We start from the raw sequence: 21,741 nt of genomic DNA on the forward strand, positions 1-21,741 counted from the left end.
AGCTGGGTCAGAAGTAAAACACTTGACCAAAGACTAGAGACCGCAGATATGAGAGTCCTGAGAAAGATTAGAGGTGTGAACAGATGGCATCAATGGCAATATCATATTAAAAATGAGGATATTAGGAAAGAACTTGACATTGTCAGCATCCAGGAATGCGTTAGCAGAGCTAATCTCAGATGGTATGGTCACTTAAATAGAATGGGAGAGGAAAGATTAGCAAAACAAGTGTTCTCTGCCAGGTTGGCAGGAAAACGACCCAGAGGAAGACCAAGATATAGGTGGATTGATACGGTACAAAGTGCCTTAGACGATAGAAATATAAGATCTGATAATGTTGGAGTCTTGACAAGTAACAGACTGATTTGGAGGAAAATTGTAGATAGGAAGTTAGTAATGATGTAATTTTTTCATGTAGTACTGTCATATCCTGTACACCCCTTGAGGGTACATGGCAGGAAATTGATGATGATGATGATTTTTAAGCTGTCTAGTACATTACGAAATTCTGAAAAAAATTATAAGTACTAATCCGGAATAATCGCGGATAATCTGTATGAGTCGAGCGTAGCGATGGAGGCTATACGTACTCATAAAATGACGTCAGAACGGCTACCTGGAATAATGTAACCTAACAGACTAGGGAGAGTGTAGGATCACCCAAGGGGCATGAAAGTTGGGGTTCGTGGGTGAAAAACTACATCGAATAGAGGGTGCCCGAAAAGGGAGAATAAAAGACGAAGCGTGCCATTTTACAGGGCTTTTTCCTTTCGGTTCCTGGATTCGAGTTTTAGGAGTTTTGTCGGGCAGTTCGTGAGAGAGCGGTGGATCGACTACGGTGATGACGGACGGCGGGGTTCTTTTCTTGAGAATGCTTGAAGATTTCCAAGCAGAGCTGATCGCGATATGACGGCCTATGTGGAATCAAGCCTTAGCAGAATGTCCCTTCGGAGATAGTTTCCTGCAGAGTGGTAGACAGCTCGCAACAGTCGAAAATGATTAAAAGAAAAGCGTAGTGCATCGATAGGCACAAAGACAGCCAAAGAATATACAAAAAGGTAACCTAGATCTACATGAGATGGCGGCATGAAATCTGAAAGGATCCGGTAATGTAAAGATTTTCATTCTATGTTAAAAGCTTAGAAGAATAAGAAATTTGTGTGTACTGTAAACTAAAGGACACTAGCAGAGAACTTTTAAGTGAGAATTGATTGAATTAATTAAGACCCTGTGGAACAAACAAAAAATTTTGATTAAGAATGGCTAGGCTTGCTTAATGAAATTTAGAATTAAGATAGATATTGGTAGAGTATTAATGAAAGTGTTCAATGCATGTTCTGTGAATGACTTGTGAAAGGAATTATATCCTAGTTGTATTATGCTTACACTTAATCTTATCCTTTTGTAACTGAAGGATTTAGCACATTCAGTTTCATTGTGATTTAGTATGAGACTTAACTTAGAGTAAATTTTCTTAACTATAAATGTTTTATGTTTTCCAATAAGCATGTTTTGTATAGTATACCTGAGTTTATGCCTGATTACGAATTCAAACCACCATTTATGAAATAGGACCTTACAGCGGGAAGGAATTTAGATATAATTGCTTAAGTGAGATTCGAGTCACGACTGCTAATGGAATCTGCACAGCGCTGGCGTGAGATAAATTATTGTGTGTGTTTCTTTTGAATTTAGAATTATTTCCCTGAACAAGAGTTTCCTCTGTTATACGATGTTGTCTGGCGCAGCATAATATAAATTTTGCCAATATCCGGAGAGGAGATAAATCTGAATTGATATTTTAAGGGCACGACAGTAGATTAGAAGAAGGGCTATTTAGAGTGAAACAAGATATAATATAGGGTAATATACAGATAACAAATAGATATTACAATGACGCAGCCGGTAGGATTTTAATTGAGTAAGGTTTTAAATAAGAAAGGATTTTAATAAGTAAACAAACTATCATCATCATCAAATTCCTGCCATGTACCCACAAGGGGTGTACAGGATATCATAGTACTACATGAAAAAATTATATCATTACTAACTTCCCATCTACAATTTTCCTCAAAATCAGTCTGTTACTTGTCAAGACTCCAACATTATCAGATCTTATATTTCTATCATCCAAGGCACTTTGTACCGTATCAATCCACCTATATCTTGGTCTTCCTCTGGGTTGTTTTGCTGCCAAACTGGCAGAGAACACTTGTTTTGCTAATCTTTCCTCGCCCATTCTGTTTAGGTGACCATACCACCTGAGATTAGCTCTGCTAATGCATTCCTGGATACTGACAATGTCAAGTTTTTTCCTAATATCCTTGTTTTTAATACGATATTTCCATTGATGCCATCTATTCAATCCTATAATCTTTCTCAGGACTCTCATATCTGTGGTCTCTAGTCTTTGGTCAAGTGTTTTACTTCTGATCCAGCTCTCAGATCCATAAGTTAAAACTGGTTTGAACACTGTCTCGTATACAGCTAATTTAGTGTTCTGACTGATTTCTCTCTTATTCCATATTAATTTATTCAATTGACTTACCAGCTTTGTTGATTCTGTTGTCTATTTCCATATTTAATTTACCATCTTCAGTAAAAATCGTGCCTAAGTAGCCGAAATGTTTTACTTGTTCCACAGGTTGTCCATTCACAACACAGTTGACATTTTCAATGATTCTGCCTATTTTCATTGTCTTTGTCTTTTTATTACTAACCTTCATACCATAGCTATTACAACAGCTATTCAATTTAGTCAGAGAATCTTGCAGATTTGTAGCGGATTTATTTAGAAGTATAACATCATCCGCATAAAGCAAAGGGCTGACATTAACATCTCCAATTTTGATATCATGTTTAATACTACTTTCCTTCATAATGTGATCCATATAGATAATGAATAACAGAGAGGATAATATACATCCTTGTTTCACACGAGATTTGACATTAAACCATCTTCCTGTACTTTCTTCAATTCTAACTGCTGACTTACAACTCAAATAAAGACTAAGTATTGCTTGATATAATGCCCCATTGACACCATATAACTGTAGCATATTGAATAGCTTCTTTCTTGGCATCTTGTCATATGCCTTTTCCAAATTGACAAAATTAAATACAGATCTTTGTTAAATTCCCATGATTTCTCCACTATTTGTCGTAAAGTGAAGATCTGATCCTGAGAACCTATTTGACCTGAATCCAGCTTGTTCTTCACCAAGCTTTTCTTCCACAATTCTTCTCAACTGTTTCTCAAGTATAGTTGCATAGATCTTGCCAGAAACACTCAGTAGGGAAATACCTCTGTAATTCTCACATTCAGTTTTATTTCCCTTTTTATATATGGGTACTATGAGAGCTCTACTCCAATCATCGGGAATTCATCCCTCTGTCCAGGCTTTCTGAACTATGCATTGCAGCCACTGTAAGACTCTTATACCACTATACTTCAGCATTTCTGGTCGAATATCATCTACTCCTGCTGCCTTTCCACATTTCAAGCCTTTGATGGCTTTTTCTACTTCAAGTATGGATATGTATTCCTGATTGCATGCCTGGTCAGTGTTTTTTACCACTGTGCTGTCATCACTGCTTGTTTCGTTTAGCAGTTTTTCAAAGTAATTACTCCATACTTCAAGGATATCTTTTTCTCCAGTTTTCATTTTCATTCTTTTTCAGTTTTCAGTTTTCATTCTCTAACTCCTTTTACAGCACTCTTTCCTCCATTCCTAAGCTTCTTCAACAACCTCCAGAATATTTTGCCACCTTCTTGATATTTGTTTTCTATATTCTTGCCAAAATCATCCCATGACTTTTGTTTAGCTAGTTTTACACAGTGTTTAGCATTCTTGCATTTGTCTCTATATTCTCTAAGAGCACAAGCTGACTTATTTGACAGGAACTTTTGATATGCTTTCTTCTTTTCCTTCACTGCCTCTTTAACTTCCTGTGTCCACCAGGGAGTTCTGATTTTTTTATCCTTGCAGACAACCTCACCACATGCCTCTCTGTCAGAATCAATCAATGTTTTCGTCAGAGTTTTCCACTGAATCTCCAAGATTTGATTCTTGTTCTCAAACTCTTTCATTTTTTCTTCAATAATCTTTGTATATTTTAGTCTACAGTTCACATTCGAGAGCTGCTCAACTTTTATTCTCTTTAAAACTTTCTTACATGTTATTCTTTTCAATATGAAATTCAATTTTATCCTGCTCAGACTAAATAGTGATCACTTCCAATTTCAAATCCTCTGTACACTCTGGTGTTCTGCACCAAGGAGAAAACATCACTATGAACAATAACATAGTCAATGAGACTTTTCTTATTCCTAGCCTCTTCTCTCCATGTGAATTTGTGCACATTTTTATGTTGGAACATGGTGTTAGTAATAACCAGTCCATGTCCTGAGCAGAAATCCAACAGGTATTTGCCATTATTATTGGCTTTGCTCTTTTCTCCAAATTTTCCCAAAATATTTTTGTATGTCTGACAATCATTTCCTACTCTGCTATTTAGATCCCCAACAAGGACCAACTTTTCCTTTTTCATTGTGTCAGTTGCTTTTTCTAAAGCGTCAAAAAATTCCTCCACTTCTACCTTAGTAGAACCTTCTGTGGGACCATAGGCACAAATAAGTCTCATTGTCCAGTTCCCCATTCTCACATTTGCCCACATTACTCTACTTGAGACTGACTGCCATTCAAGAAGATTAGCCTCGTATTTTGTGTTGAATACTATGGCTACTCCTTTTCCTTGATTGTCATTGTCTGAATATAACATTTTGTATTTATTGCTCAGAAAGATCTCACCAGTTTTGGTCTTTTTTGTTTCAGTCACCCCTATTATGTCGATCTGGTACTTATCTAATTTTTCAGCTAGCTCCGTTTCTTTGCCACTCAGGCTTCTTACATTGATAGTACCGATCTTTAACTCTGGTGATGTTGAGTTGGGGTTTGTTTTCATATTTATTCCAGTAGCTGACTTTTCGCTGTTCGCCCTGGTTCCCTGGCAAAAACAACGAGGGCCATGTTTAACCGGGCAACGCCCCAGCCGGCATGAAATTTTGTCATGTTGTACCATCATTTTTTATTTTGGTTTTTATTTAACCAATAAGAATACAATTTGGTCGGTTAAATCCCAAATTGCCAGCCCATCCTCGTTCGTTCAGTATCCAAGTAGATACCCCACAGGGTGCACCACGAGAAGGTGAGGATTGGACATTAGGTCAGAATCCCTGGTTGGTTCTCCGCATTCCTTTAAAGGCTATGTGGAGGTCTCCTCTCAGTTATACAGCTTTGACCCTTAAGCACCCCGTAAACAAACTAAATAAGTATAAATCACATAAATAATATACGTAACAATGACGCAGCCAACAGGATGTGATTAGGGCCATAGAATTGAAGTTGACACATCCTTAATCACTATAAGTTGGTTTTTGATATCGTATCAGGCAATCAGGTATTTATTGGAATAATTAGAATTTAGGAAAATTGTACTGTTTTGAATTGTAAGATGAATGCAGATATGTCCCTACCTACAAGCTCAGAGGTAGATGACTCAGAGTTTTTTAGAACGATTAAACCCCAACAGGTATTCCCTCAGTTTTCGGGTGATGAATCTCATGACGTGATTGCATTCTTCGAGTACATTGAGGAATTGAGAAGGATTGGTCAGTGGAGTGAATTCCAGCTGCTCATTCTGCTACGCAGCAAGCTAGTTGGAAAGGCATCTATTTTTACTCCTCACCAGTTCTAAAAGACACCCGGAGTTATGTTAAATTTAAAGAAGTCCTTATTTCACAGTTCCCAAGGGTAAAGAACGTGGGACCGAATCTGTGGAAGCTCCAAGGAATGGTACAGAAGGACAAAGAAAGTGTGATGGATCTCATGACGTGATTGCATTCTTTGAGTACATTGAGGAATTGAGGATTGGTCGGTGGAGTGAATTCCAACTGCTCATTCTGCTACGCAGCAAGCTAGTTGGAAAGGCAAAAATCTATTTTTACTCCTCACCGGTTCTAAAAGACACCCAGAGTTATGTTAAATTTAAAGAAGTCCTTATTTCACAGTTCTCAAAGGTAAAGAACGTGGGACCGAATCGGTGGAAGCTCCAAGGAATGGTACAGAAGGACAAAGAAAGTGTGTCCGATTACCATAACAGGTTGTTGGATCTTGCCAACACACTGTTTCGGAGAAAGACAGGCACCATCTAAACTGGGTCGTCTTCCAGCACTTTAGGGCAGGATTGAAACAAGAACTTAAGGAGGCAGCATACGGAAAGGATATATCAAACCTAGAGGAATGTTATAATGCAGTAAAACAGAGGGAGCAACTGCTCAGGCATTTGTCCCACAGGCGTTCTTGGGTCTGTCAATGTGATCAAAGTAAGAGACAGCATTAAACAGCAGGGAACTGAAAAGAAACATCCAGAAAGGACAGAGAGGAAGTGAAGAAACTAGACCTGAGACAGTTTACCAAATTGCTGATAACTGTCAAAATTTTGGTGAGGTTCACTCCTTGATAAAGCAAGAAGTGAAGAAACTGCAGCAGCCTATCATGGAACGTCTAGATTCTGTGCTCAGTCAATTGACAACAGCCTTTATGACAACCCACGAAAACACCTCATTACAAGAGCAGAAAATCAATGACGTAGTTCACAGGGAGTTAGAAATAATGCAGAGACCAATATTTGACAAGATGGACTCTATGAAGCAAAAAATGATGGAGTTAACTGCCAAATACATTAGCATCTCTCCTTTGTCCTCGGGCAAAGATAATGCTAGGGGCTATACCTGACAGGGCCCTAGATGCTATAGCTGCAACATGCTAGGACATCTAGCCTGTAACTGTGTCAACAGACAAGGCTATTCAAAGGGAATTTCCCATTCAGAAGCCAAGTCACATGTTTGCAGCAAGCAAGAGAAAGGAAAAGGGAAAATTCAGAAACAACACTGAATTAACGGTTGAAGGTAGGATCTGCGAAAAAAACTTCAAGGGATTGATTGACACGGGTTCACAGGCTTCTATAATCTCTGAAAACTATTTCAGAGAGATAGAGCCATATGTAAAGGGTAGGATTAAACATTTAAGAAGGCCGATTAAAGTTTTGGGAATATCCTCCACATTTACCCAGGCTATGAAGTTGGTGAGACTAAGAGTGCACTTGCCTGAATTTGATATGTGGCATAATTTTATAATTTTGCCTAGAAACTCACTTCCTCATTTAAGATTAATCGTAGGGAGTGACTTTCTATCAAAATACAATTTCTCCTGTGATTACTCAAAAGGGGAAGTCTGCTTTCAAGGGAAGAATAGAGATACAGAGGTTGGAAAGGGATCATTAGTTCAAGGTAAAGGAAGTGTCTATGAGCGTCGGAAAATCCAGAGAAAGAGAGGGCATAAACCGATTGGGGAGATGTAGAGCTTACTAACCATATCAGCTCCGAATTGAATGAGCTTTCCACGTCAGAAACCTCATTGAGTCCTAACTTAATTGAAGAAAAAGAAGAAGGGATACAATCAGAAGGAGGGGGTGCAATCAGAGATGAGTGGGAAGCTAACAAAGATACTGTAAAGATATATTATGCTAGTGTTGAGCGGAATGTATTTTCATCCTACAAGAAGTTATTTGATTCACAGCACAAAACTCGAAAAGGACTAGGTGAGCATAACCCTGCTGGCGGTTGGAGGAAGTGTAAATCTATCATTGGTGTGTATCTAGACATTAACTCGAAGTTGAATTTTAAGGCACAGACAAAATGGAAAGATCATCCCCAGAGAATTGAGGGAGAAGAAAAAGGAGTTTTTTCTAGAAAATTAGAAAACCAATTTTATAATAAGAGATGCTTAAAGAAAAATTTATCTTAAGGAAAATTTTTTCTTGTAAGAGGAGACTTTTGTTAGATCCTGAATGGAGAGCTTTACAAGTAAATTCTTTATTCAGGATTTAACACGGTATTTACTACTAATTAAGGAGATATCTGCACATCAGCTAATAATTATGAAGTATTATTTTATGTTATGTAATAATGTGTAGTCCATGTGTGCTATATAGTGAGAGTTATTCCTGCATAACTGAAATGAGAAGCAGAGAATTATGTGTCAAAATGGTAAGAATTGTGTAAGGTTATTTGTAATTTCCATTTTTAAGCTGTCTAGTACATTACGAAATTCTGAAAAAAATTATAAGTAGTAATCCGGAATAATTGCGGATAATCTGTACGAGTCGAGCATAGCAATGGAGGCTATACCTACACGTAAAATGACATCTGAATGGCTACCTGGAATAATGTAACCTAATTAGGGAGAATAAAAGACGAAGCATGCCATTTTACAGGGCTTTTTCCTTTCGGTTCCTGGATTCGAGTTTTTGGGAGTTTTGTCGGGGAGTTTGTGAGAGAGTGGTGGATCGACTATGGTGACGACGGACGGCGGGTTCTTTTCTTGAGAATGCTTGAAGATTTCCAAATGGAGCTGATCGCGATATGATGGCCTATGTGGAATCAAGCCTTAGCAGAATGTCCCTTCGGAGATAGTTTCCTGCAGAGCGGTAGACAGCTCGCAACAGTCAGAAACGATTAAAAGAAAAGCGTAGTGCATTGCCAGGCACAAAGACAGCCAAAGAATATACAGTAAGGTAACCTAGATCTACATGAGATGGCGGCATGAAATCTGAAAGGATCCGGTAATGTAAAGATTTTCATTCTATGTTAAAAATTGCTTAGAAGAATAAGAAATTTGTGTGTACTGTAAACTAAAGGACACTAGCAGAGAACTTTTAAGTGAGAATTGATTGAATTAATTGAGACCCTGTGGAACAAACAAGAATTGTTGATAGGCAGTATTTTGATTAAGAATGGCTATGCTTGCTTAATGAAATTTAGAATTAAGATAGATATTGGTAGAGTATTAATGAAAGTGTTCAATGCATGTTCTGTGAATGACTTGTGAAAGGAATTATATCCTAATTGTATTATGCTTACACTTAATCTTATCCTTTTGTAATTGAAGGATTTAGCACATTCAGTTTCATTGTGATTTAGTATGAGCCTTAACTTAGAGTAAATTTTCTTAAATATAAATGTTTTATGTTTTCCAATAAACATGTTTTGTACCGTATACCTGAGTTTATGCCTGATTACGAATTCAAACCACCATTTATGAAATAGGACCTTACAGCGGGAAGGAATTTAGATATAATTGCTAAGTGAGATTCGAGTCACGACTGCTAACGGAATCTGCACAGCGCTAGCATGAGATAAATTATTGTGTGTGTTCCTTTTGAATTTAGAATTATTTCCCTGAACAAGAGTTTCCTCTGTTATACGATGTTGTCTGGCGCAGTATAATATAAATTTTTGCCAATATCCGATGAGGAGATAAATCTGAATTGATATTTTAAGCGCACGACAGTAGATTAGAAGGAAGCCTTTTTAGAGTGGAACAAGATATAATATAGGGTAACATACAGATAACAAATAGATATTACAATGATGCAGCGATGTTACAATGATGCAGCCGGTAGGATTTTAATTGAGTAAGGTTTTAAATAAGAAAGCATTTTATCAAGTAAACAAACTAAATAAGTATAAATCACATTTGTAAACTAAAGGACACTAGTAGAGAACTTTTAAGTGAGAATTAATTGAATTAATTAAGACCCTGTGGAACAAACAGGAATTGTTGATAGGCAGTATTTTGATTAAGAATGGCTAGGCTTGCTTAATGAATTTTAGAATTAAGATAGATATTGGTAGCATATTAATGAAATTGTTCAATGCATGTTCTGTGAATGACTTGTGAAAGGAATTATATCCTAGTTGTATTATGCTTACACATTAATCTTATCCTTTTGTAATTGAAAGATTTAGCACATTCAGTTTCATTGTGATTTAGTATGACCCTTAACTTAGAGTAAATTTTCTTAACTGTAAATGTTTTATGTTTTCCAATAAACATGTTTTGTACCTTATACCTGAGTTTATACCTGATTACGAATTCAATCCACCATTTATGAAATAGGACCTTACAGCGGGAAGGAATTTAGATATAATTGCTTAAGTGAGATTCGAGTCACGACTGCTAACAGAATCTGCACAGCGCTAGCATGAGATAAATTATTGTGTGTGTTCCTTTTGAATTTAGAATTATTTCCCTGAACAAGAGTCTCCTCTGTTATACGATGTTGTCTGGCGCAGTATAATATAAATTTTTGCCAATATCCGAAGAGTAGATAAATCTGAATTGATATTTTAAGGGCACGACAGTAGATTAGAAGGAAGGCTTTTTAGAGTGGAACGAGATATAAAATTTAGTAAGGTTTTAAATAAGAAAGCATTTTATCAAGTAAACAAACTAAATAAGTATAAATCACATTTGTAAACTAAAGGACACTAGTAGAGAACTTTTAAGTGAGAATTATTTGAATTAATTAAGACCCTGTGGAACAAACAGGAATTGTTGATAGGCAGTATTTTGATTAAGAATGGCTAGGCTTGCTTAATGAATTTTAGAATTAAGATAGATATTGGTAGAATATTAATGAAAGTGTTCAATGCATGTTCTGTGAATGACTTGTGAAAGAAATTATATCCTAGTTGTATTATGCTTACACATTAATCTTATCCTTTTGTAATTGAAGGATTTAGCACATTCAGTTTCATTGTGATTTAGTATGACCCTTAACTTAGAGTAAATTTTCTTAACTGTAAATGTTTTATGTTTTCCAATAAACATGTTTTGTACCTTAAACCTGAGTTTATGCCTGATCTCGAATTCAAACCACCACTTATGAAATAGGACCTTACGGCAGGAAGGAATTTAGATATAATTGCTTAAGTGAGATTCGAATCACGACTTCTAACAGAATCTGCACAACGCTAGCGTGAGATAAATTATTGTGTGTTGTCCCCCTTTCGAATTTAGAATTATTTCCCTGAACAAGAGTCTCCTCTGTTATACAATGTTGGCTGGCACAGCATAATATAAATTTTGCCAATATCTGAAGAGGAGTTAAATCTGAATTAATATTTTATGGGCATGACAGTAGATTGGAAGGAGGGCTATTTAGAGTGGAACAAGATATAATATAGGGTAACATACAGATAACAAATAGATATTACAATGACGCAGCGACGTTACAATGCCGCAGCCAGTAGGATTTTAATTGAGTAAGGTTTTAAGTAAGAAAGGATTTTATCAAGTAAACAAACTAAATATGTATAAATCACATAAATAATATACCTAACACTATCTCATCATTCCAGTCTATATTTTCATAATTAAAATCACCGATAATGATCACCCTTTTCTTATTTACTTGGCTAATTTGGTCTATAACAACATCTCACGAAGTATTTGATTCCATTCACCTCTATCTCACACCATACTGCCTCAAAACCACTGGCACTATTTCCCTCTTGCATCTCCACTTTATGTGGACGTAACTCTTTCTCTATCATCAATTAAACTCCCCCCCCCTCCCTTTTTACACCCTCTGTCTTCACGAAACACATCATACCCTTCCATCTCTATTCCTGTCAGGATGTCATCCTTTTCCAACCATGTCTCACATATTCCAACAATCTTTAGGTGAACAGATGCAATTAGTGCAACCATTTCATCTGCCTTGTTTCTTATACTTCTAGCATTTTTATACAAACACAACAGCTCATTTCTGGATCTACAGCTAGTTCCACTGATACTGATATTGTCAGCCTGTAAGCTCTCTAAATCATTCTGCAAGCCCTCTACATCACCTTAATTAACTATTACCCTCCCAACTTTGCATCATCAGCAAACAACTGAATATCTCTCTTCAGATTATTTCCTGTATCATTTATGTATAAATTAAATAGCAGTTGTCCAAGCAGAGCCCTGTTGCACACCACTAGTAGTCACCTGCCTTATCCTTGATTCTGCTCCTACATATATATGCTTTTTTGGTATCAGCTCCCCTCCCTCTCCTGCTGCATGTCACTAGTTTCATATTGATCCCCATTTGTTGCAGCTTGCATAAAAGAGTTCAGTGTCGCAACCTGTCAAATGGCTTTGCAAAATATAGCAGTATCATAGTATAGTTATTACCTTTATCCAACTCAGCTGTTACACCGTTATAAAAAGATAGTAATTACTAAGACATGACTATCCCTTTCACAAAGCCATGCTGCTGTCGTGACGTTCTATTTTCATGTTATGTTCTAAATCCGCCATCTTGGTTCAAGTCACTCTTATCAATATAACAACTAATTACAAATTGATCACCGATCCAAAAGTAGGGAAATTTATAATTATACTGCACCACCCTATTTTTAGATTAGCCTATATAAAATAGTAGGATCAATTCTTAATTAAGTTAGCAGTCTCCACATTTATTTAGGCCGAATTATTTACTATTCCACTTGGGGTTCCTGCAAGATTCGAATATTTATGAACAGTGCAATAAAAAGGAATTCAGGCAAACACAATATTTAGATTAACAAAATAAAACATTTAATATATGATATATATAACAAATACAAGAATTCTGCTTTAAAATGAAACAATACAATCAACTTAATACATCTTGCTAAGTCACTCATGCCAATTCAATGTTCTAAACTTTCACATACAATTCACAGTTTCAAAATCACAAGCTTTCTTAACTCAAGCTAATAAAATGAAACTTCATATTTAATCAGTCTCCACATATCTATCAGCTGTACTTAATGTTTAAATTCACAGGAAGCACTAATCAAGGTAGACAATATTCCAAGCAATCTTATTTCGGACTTTGAACTTCGAAGATATGTTAATGTTAGAATAAACAAACAAGTATGACTACTCTTACCAGACACAATCTTCAATACATCAATTAATTGTGAGCACACTTGTGAATTAACTTATTTACGTTAGCGGAACACATTAATAAAATTCTCCAACGATTTAACTGAACTACTATTAATCGCACTTCACTACTCTAAAAAACACATCAATAAGGCACTGATATCTTTCCTTGTTTACTTTTCTCAAACTAGTTAATTTCAATATAATTCTTCTCGGGGCAACATAGAATTAAGACGTAATCCTAGATTAACTGGAACTAATCAGAATTTTCCATTGAATGTCCAGTTCTTTATTTATCCGGTTACGGCATTAATTTTCCTTTACAACACAGCTGACTTCACTTGCAGCTAAGTATATGATTCACTATGTTTTGGCTCACTTCTAAACACTATTCTCATGAATTTCTGCCCTAGAGAACTTATAATTTTCTTCCACTTCCTATGCTTGTATCCTACCTTCTTTCCCGCTCCGCAAAAACTTCCTCTCTTCTCTCTAATTAAAAATCTTCTATTACTTTTCCTCTCCTTTCAGTCCCAAGGTCACGCTCTCTTCGACTCGTGCTTGTTTATTTCATGCGTCTCCATGACAACAAATGAACTCAAACATTTCGCTAATGTAATACAATGCTCTACTACTACATGAGTGATTACATAACGTTAAATTTTCACAAATAAGAATAAACAGAATATTTGAGCTACTTAATCAGCTTTTTCATTATGTATAGAATTAATTATAATAATATTTTTCGTTACATCATATATATATTTTAGTTATCATAAATTCTACAGATATTATTGTTTAAATAATTAATAGTAGGTTAAGTTTAGAATAAATATTTAAATAGTAATCCTAAATTAAGAAATAATAAATAATTTTTATACAAATCATGATTAATACATAATAAGTAATGTTAAATGTGAATGAAAAAAATTAAATTACACAACATAGTTTCATTCACAATTTAACATAGGCTCACCCTTTCTTTGAAAAATTTTTTATTATAAGAAAAATTTTTCTTTTCACACTAGGCTCCCTCACGGAAGAACTGGATTACATATTTCCTTTTCTATTCCTCAAGTAGTATCTAGTTTGAATGAAATCTGGTTCCTTATTATGTCTAGTGCATTTATTCTCTTTCACATTCTCATTAAATCTCTTATCACTATCATTATCAATTTCTGCATGTCTTCTATGTCTGTAGTATGGGATTTTCTCTTCTGAATTAATTTCACGTTTTCTATTACCAGAATTAAGTTTTAGCTGTCTCATAACTTGGTGATTTGTTCCATTATATATATTGGTCATTTTACCAAAATTGACTTCAAATGTTATTTTACTATTAGTGGCAACTTCTGATTTAGGCTTTGTCACCACTACTTGTTGTTCATCAGTGACAAGTGGTGTGTCAGACTGAATGTGCACATGAGAGTCATCATCACTATCTCTTTTAGATGATTGATTCACAGCCGACTTTTCTTTAGTAGATGGTCCTAATTCAAATGGCAATCTAAACTGTTTTGTTTGATACTTAGTCTTATCACAATCAAGAATTTCATTTCTTCTGGTATATTTCCTCTTGTTCATCAGGGATATTTCCTTTTTAGAAAAGTTACAAGAGAATTGATATTTTGTTAAGAAGTTTGTTCCCAAAATAATGTGAGAACTTAGATTGGAAGTAGTGGGGACAACAAGTAAGTCTTGCCACACGTACAGTCCAAATTCTGGTAGGTATATCCTTACTCGAAGTTTCTCATATGCCACAGAGTTTGAGTCTGAGAGAGAAGTAATCCTTACAGGCTGCCTCAGCTTGGCAGTGCTCTTCCACAGTTTGTTCTTTAAGGTTAGGAAATAATCTATGCATACGCCCAACAATGAAGCTAACTAGGGAACAGTTTTGAATGCGCAGACTTCAACGTTAAAATATATACACACTAACTTTCCGTGTTGTTTACGTTATTTCCTCTATATTTTTTACTGGTTATTTCTTCTTTTTTAATGTGTACCTGACGAAGGCTGATACAAACTGAAACTAGTTGTGCTAGTACAAATAAACTTTTTCATTTCTCTCGGTTTACGATTTTACGATTTTCAACCAATGTGCTGCAGCACACTGGTTGAAAATCGCTGCTCTAGTGGATAAGTTAACACACAATAGAACTATCATACCTTCTTTCCATTCCTGTGGTATCTTATATTGGGTTAAATGTATATGTCCTTCACCTGATAGCCATTTTAGTTAAAAGTTCTGCTGATTTTGATAAGATAAATATAATAATATTTTTAAGAAATATTTTAACTGTTTAAGTTTTCAAATTTTTATGTTTGAATTTAAAATAGGTGTCTTACATTATATCAAAGTAGTGTTCCTGTTTATACCTAAGGTTTGTGTTTTTAGTTATTTGTAGTGTTTCTTTTAATTTTAAATTTATAAAAGGAAGGTTTGTTTTTGCATATTTTGAAATTCTTATATATATAGATCTAGGTCCAAATTGCCTCTGAGTATAACATATATATACAGTAGAACTCGGTTATAACGAACACGGTTACAGCATATTCACGTTTATAATGAATAATTTTGAAGGTATATTTGAATTACATTTGGATACAACAACATTTATGATGCAGACGAAGCAGGGTTTTTTATAATTTAACGCCGGATAAAACTTTTCAATTTAAAACGAAACGTGCATTGGCAGAAAACTTATCAAAAATAGACTCACAGTTTTAGTTTGTGCGAACATGACCGGTAGTGATAAAAGAAAGCTTCTTGTAATTGGAAAATCAGCAAAGCCTAGATGCTTTAAAACATAAAGAAACTCCCCGTTGATTATACAGCGAATAAGAAGGCCTGGATGACATCTTCAATTTTCGAAAATGAAATTTGCAAGTGGGATAAAAATCTTCACAGTGAAAACCAGAAAATTTTGTTATTGATAGACAACTGTCCTGCCCATCCTGTAGTGGCTAATTTAACAAACATAAAACTTGTTTTTTTGCCGCCAAATGTGACATGTCTTGCAACCACTTGATCGAGGTGTAATTAGATGTTTTAAATCCCATTTTTGTCGTCTGTTAGTCTTCGAACTGATAGAACGCAGGGAAAAATCCGCGGAAAATGCTTATGCTTACGATTCGAACATCAGTGTACTTCACGCAATACGTTTAATGAGTGATGCTTGGAATTTGGTGTCATCGTCTATGATACAAAAGAACTGTTTTAAGAAAGCCAGTCTTGTGGAATACGAGTGCAAATCTGAAGAAGATGAAGAGGATAACTTACCGTTATCAGCGTGTTTAAAAGTGCGAAACTTGAACAATTTTGAAATGTGCGCAGAGATTGATAATTTTATAGACATTGATAATGGCGTTGCAACTTTGGGTATACCAACAGATGCTGACATCTTAAAACAAATCTCTCATACATCAGAAGAAGATAATAGTAGTAGTCACTCCGAGGAAGAAAATAGCAATGATGAGAAAATCGTTACCTGGCGTGAAGCATAAAGTGCTTTACATATTTTAATAAGATTTATGGAATCGCGATCTGTAAGTTCAGAAGACACATTCAAGCATCTTAATGGTATAAGGAACAATTTCAGATGTATGAAATATGTGTCTTGTGCAAAGCAAAGCAAAGCACGCTTGATGATTTTTTATGTAAAATTGTGAAGTTTTAAAAATAAATTTTTGTTCTTTATATGTATGTATGCACATATGCATATATGTTACCCAATATACCTATGCTGAGAAAAATCTGAAAACATTTTTAATTTGCTCAAATTATGACCTTCTTGGATATAACGAATAATGGTTATTACGAACAAATATATGCGGTCCAGTGGAATTCATTATAACCGAGTTCTACTGTGTATGTATATATATATACATACATACAAGAAAACCTCGCTTAATGCGATTAATTAATCCATCAATTAATGCGTGCTAAGCAAAATCACATTAAGTGACTACAATAAACGATAGGAATAGTTATATCCATCATTCCACCATATTAATCCATGAGTTAGCGTAAATTTGGAAAAAAAAAATTAATAGTATAATCTATATTAGAGGATAAAATCATCAATGTTAATAAAAATGAATTGCTTAAATTTTTATTTAATGTCTAAACATTTGGTTGAGCTACTTTTTTACAAAAAAATTAAGTAAAGATGTTTGAATCATGCTCAACTTTTTCATCTTGTCATGCAATTTGCGATAGCTTTATCAAGATTTCGGCAGACTTCAAAGCTTCATTCCATATCAGAGCATCAAACAAAATTTCCTAGCATGCTCAATGTGATTGAAAACTAACTCAAGTTCTTTTGCAGTTAGCTTCTTTGTCGTAACATTCTCTTCTTGTTTGCACTTCTTATCTTCTTCATATGCACGCTGTTCTTCTAGTTGAAGGAGATCATTCTCGCTTAACTGCTCTTAATGGGAATCGAGCAAGTTTCTCACATCTTTATTATTATCATTATTATTATTATTATTATTAAGAGAGACCTCCAGGGAGTCAGAGACTCATCGAGGGAGGCCACATACTACACACATCACTGTCATACTTATTCTTGAATTCATTCACACTGCTTGCACTTACAACGTCCAATGGCAATCCATTCCAATCACGCACCACCCTCTGAGAGAAAAATCTAGCCTTCATATCCTTTTTGGTGGCCTTCATTCTCAGCTTCTAAGGATGCCCTCTTGTTCTTTCCCCACCCTCCATAAATTGAAAAATTCCATCAATTGAAATCTTGTATGATCCTTTCAGAAGTTTGTAAGTCTCAATCATATCACCCCTCTTTCTCCTGTTTGCTAGTGTCTGCAGTCTACAAATTCTCTTGTTCTTTCCCCACCCTCCATAAATTGAAAAATTCCATCAATTGAAATCTTGTATGATCCTTTCAGAAGTTTGTAAGTCTCAATCATATCACCCCTCTTTCTCCTGTTTGCTAGTGTCTGCAGTCTACAAATTCTCACTCTGTCTTCATAATCAGTATTCCACAATCCTGATATCATTTTTAACACTCTCCTTTGTACTCTCCTGCACACAACAGTCCAAGTGAGGTCTTATCAAGGCCTTGTAAAGAGGCAAAATAATTTCGTTATCTTTACATGTGAATGTTATCCAGTTCATTAAATCCAAACCTTTTTCCAATTGTGCTGATTTCTTCAATAATGTTAGATCTTGGATTTTGTGCACGATAAACTAACATAGGCGTGAGTTTAAAGTTGCCTTCTGCATTGCCTTTTAATTAAGTGCAAGACGATCTTTAGACTCTTTGCATCCTGGTTGAGATGCTTCAGTTTTAGCTAAGAAAGTTTTTGTTGGCATATGCTTCCAAAAGAGACCAATTTCATCGACATTGAATATTTGCTGATCGTCATAATCACCCTCCTGAATTATCCTTTGCAATTCTTCAGGAAACTTGGCCGCAGGATCTTTATCAGCACTAGCAGATTCCCCAGTTATTCTTACGTTATGCAGTCCAGTTCAGTTTTTAAAACTGTCAGATCATCCTAAACTTGCAGTAAAGCTTTCAATTCTTGAAATTTTTACTCTTCAAATTTGGTCTCTTTCAATGATGAATATTTTCTATACTAAGAAGTTTTTTTTTTTTTTTGTTGTTGTTTGTTATAATCCTTACTCCAGAGTGATAGAAGATGCTCCATCTCGATTATTAAATGGCTTCTATTTTGGGTGATCTGCATGCTTAAAGAAGCAGTAGCAACTTTTCCATGTTCTTTGTATTCTTTGCTCTTATTTAATATAGTCCAAACTGTAGACTTGCTTTATCCCAGGTCTTGCACAATCATTGTATTACTAGCACCACTTTCATGTCTCTTAATGACTTCCAGCTTTTCTGCCTACTGCAGATGCAGATTAGCGACAAAAAATTTCTTATAATGTAAAAAGAAATTGAATTAACTGATTAATCACTTGCTTAAAGCAGAAAATAGTATAGTTTCACTCAATCGCACTAACTGATCATTGTGCATATAGAATTCACCTTAAGTGAGGTTTTCCTGTATAATATATAAGTTACACTTGCTGAGAGGTCAAAGATATTTGATATTATTGTTTTATTTAGAGGTATGCTTCAAGTTGTTTAGTATCAAATACCACCTAATTGTATCCTTTTTTTAAATAGAAAATTGAGATGGAAAGTGCATCTGAACAGTTAGTTTGCCCAGCATGTGGAGTATTTTTGACAGAACCATATATTCAGTGTCATGAGTGTGAAGATCCAAAAATATATTTATGCTTGTCGTGTTTTGCTAAAGGGCGAGAATTAGATTCACATTTGAACAGCCATAGTTATGAAATAAGAGTAAGTGCATTTTTCTGTTTTACTCTATATTAAAGTTTAATTAGTTATGTGCATACAGAAAATAATGCTCTTTTCTGTTACCTAAAGTGTAAGTTAGGCATCAGTGCAATTAATATTAATTGAGCTATGTTATTGATTTGGCTTTTACATTTAAAATATACATTTCAAAATTTTAATGAAGAGAATGCATTTTGAGCTGCATAATTCTTTTTGTAGTGATTGATATGTGGAGTAAGGAGTGATAAATGTGAGTAAATGGTTGTTGGAATAGTCACCTAAGAGGTGGCATGTGTATTAGAAAGGAAGACAAAAATTGATGCATGAAAGGAAGACAAAATTGATCGAGTTTATTTGCCAGGAAATTTTTTAAGTGAAACATTGTTAGATGAAAATCGTATCTTGATGGGAATAGAAATAGAAGACGTGATGGTTTTTGTGAGTATAGGAAGAGCAGTGGTACTATTGATGAGATTCGAGAGGAAAATAGAATTGTGGTTTTGAGAACAGTTTGGTATAAGGCAGAGGTTGATAAAATGGGATATTTAGTTGAATATTGCTACAACTACAAGCAGTGGTGTAGCTAGGAGAGTGCGGACGGGGCGGTCTGCCCCGAGCAGTACTTTGAACCTTTTTGAACTTTTGCAGTTAATTTTAAAATACAGTCTCAAGAACTCAGTTCCAAATATTGTAATATTACTGCGAATTTTCATCACAATTGCTGTAAGTGTTGCTAGTTGTGAGAGGAGTTTTTCTAAATAAAATTTGATTAAGAATTATCTATATTACTATGAAATAGACTTCGCCAATGTCATCGACGATTTTGCTAACAGGAAAGCAAGAAAAATAACATTTTAGAATGTTGAAATTAAAGTTTTACTTCAAAACTAAACATAGTGTTTTAATTTATTTTCTTATACATCATTTTGACTTTTTGTAGTATTTTTGGTGTGTATTGAGAGGGGCGGCAAACTCAGGGACCGCTCCGGGCAGCAACAGCTCTAGCTACTCCACTGCTACAAGCCTTGGAATTTGGAGACAGAGAATGCATAGGCTAATTGACTTAGTTTAAAAGAGAATTGTTATCATTATTGGTGATTTTAATATGACAACATAGGTTGGAATTTAAGAAATGGCATCTGGGAATAAGGGAGATGAATTTCTTGATGCTGTATCTAATGGAGGGTACATAAAGAGTTTTAGATCTGATATCATCAGAGGATGTGATTATGAATGGAGTATTGATTCTTTCTCCAGTTGGTTAATCAAAGTGACCACGAGGTGATCAGCTGTGTATTTGTACTTTTACATATATTTCTTCATAGAAGTCCTCACATTGAATTATGAGGCCAGTGAGGAAGAAAGCTTAGGAGACAGCTTGGAGCTATAATATGTTTGTGTGGTATAGAATGAGGAGTTGTGTGAAAGGAAGATAAATGATGCTGGAGTACTGATTTGATTTAGAGTTATTTAACAGCAGCAGTGCCTGAATATATTTCCCAAAGCTGAAATAGATAAAATACAGTTAAAGTGAATAAAAGAAGAGATTAAGTGCTAAGGGTAATAATCAGTTGCTATGAAGAGTACAGAGAGCAGGAGGAAGATGCAGTTGGTAAGGACAGGAAAATTGCAGTTCCAATCATGCTGAAAAATCCTAGCTATTTCTTTCATTGTAACAAGTAGATGAAAAGACAGTTGTGGGAGGATGGCATTAGTGGATGAAAATGGTTGATTGGTAACTGCTGCAGAGAATATAGTTGGGGTATTCAGTGAATATTTCATCAAGATATTTCATCTTCAAGTGTGATATCATGAGGAGCTTGAGTGTAGAGTATATGGTGAAAAAGTAACTGATGATCAGTAAGTAGGAATGAAGTAGAGATGTGCCAAACCATGATTTAACCAAATAAATGACTACTGAATATTCAGTTTGAAATTTGGCTGAAGCAGTGAATATTTGGCCAAAGCATGCTGAATTAAATTTTATAAAATGTTTTGGAAAAAAAAAAATAGTCATTAAAATAACTTATACGACTAGTAGGGGGGGGGTGAACTATTCATTAGTTGGGTGCTGTAGGCGCCAGGGGGGAGCATAGCTCCCCCCTGGCGCCTACAGCACCCAACTCCCCTTGTTCCGGACTGGTAAAAACGTTTCAAAAAATGTGACATAAAAAGGCTTATTATTTTATATATATAAGGTAGATGTAGTTGAATGATAAAATAGAATACTAATTTATAATATAAGAAATAACTAATTTATTTCCAAAGGCAATTACACTACTAATTTCATCTTTCTAGAAGACTTCATTGGGCATAATACATAGAAGGAAAAAAGAGATACATAAAAAACATTACTTGGGTACATCACCAAAGTTCTAAATTAAAAAAAAAATTCTAGCAAACATATACTTTGACGCTTTCAAAGAAAAAGCAATAAACTCCTTTTTATTGCAACTAAGATTCTGGAAAAGATATATAGACGACATTTTCTTGATTTGGAGCCATGGTCTAGATTCACGCTAAGAGTTCTTGAACCATTAGAACAACTAACATCCTAGGATAAAATTTACAGTGGAACTAGAAGTGAA

At 35.0% G+C, this 21,741-nt stretch overlaps 1 protein-coding gene across 2 annotated transcripts in view; it reads left to right on the forward strand.

The window, feature by feature from the left end:
* Ada2a (Transcriptional adapter 2A) overlaps positions 1 to 21,741 on the forward strand; it is a 184,524-nt gene that overhangs the window by 9,728 nt on the left and 153,055 nt on the right. For both annotated transcript variants that reach the window (XM_090401481.1, XM_090401480.1), the window contains exon 2: positions 18,977 to 19,156. In XM_090401481.1, coding sequence (XP_090257607.1) covers positions 18,977 to 19,156 — 180 coding nt within the window. The remainder of the gene's footprint in view (positions 1 to 18,976; positions 19,157 to 21,741) is intronic.

This window comes from Typopeltis vanoorti, chromosome 12 (assembly GCF_054136105.1).
Source record: "Typopeltis vanoorti isolate ZY-2024b chromosome 12, IOZ_Tvanoo_1.0, whole genome shotgun sequence".
NCBI classification, from domain to species: domain Eukaryota; kingdom Metazoa; phylum Arthropoda; class Arachnida; order Uropygi; family Thelyphonidae; genus Typopeltis; species Typopeltis vanoorti.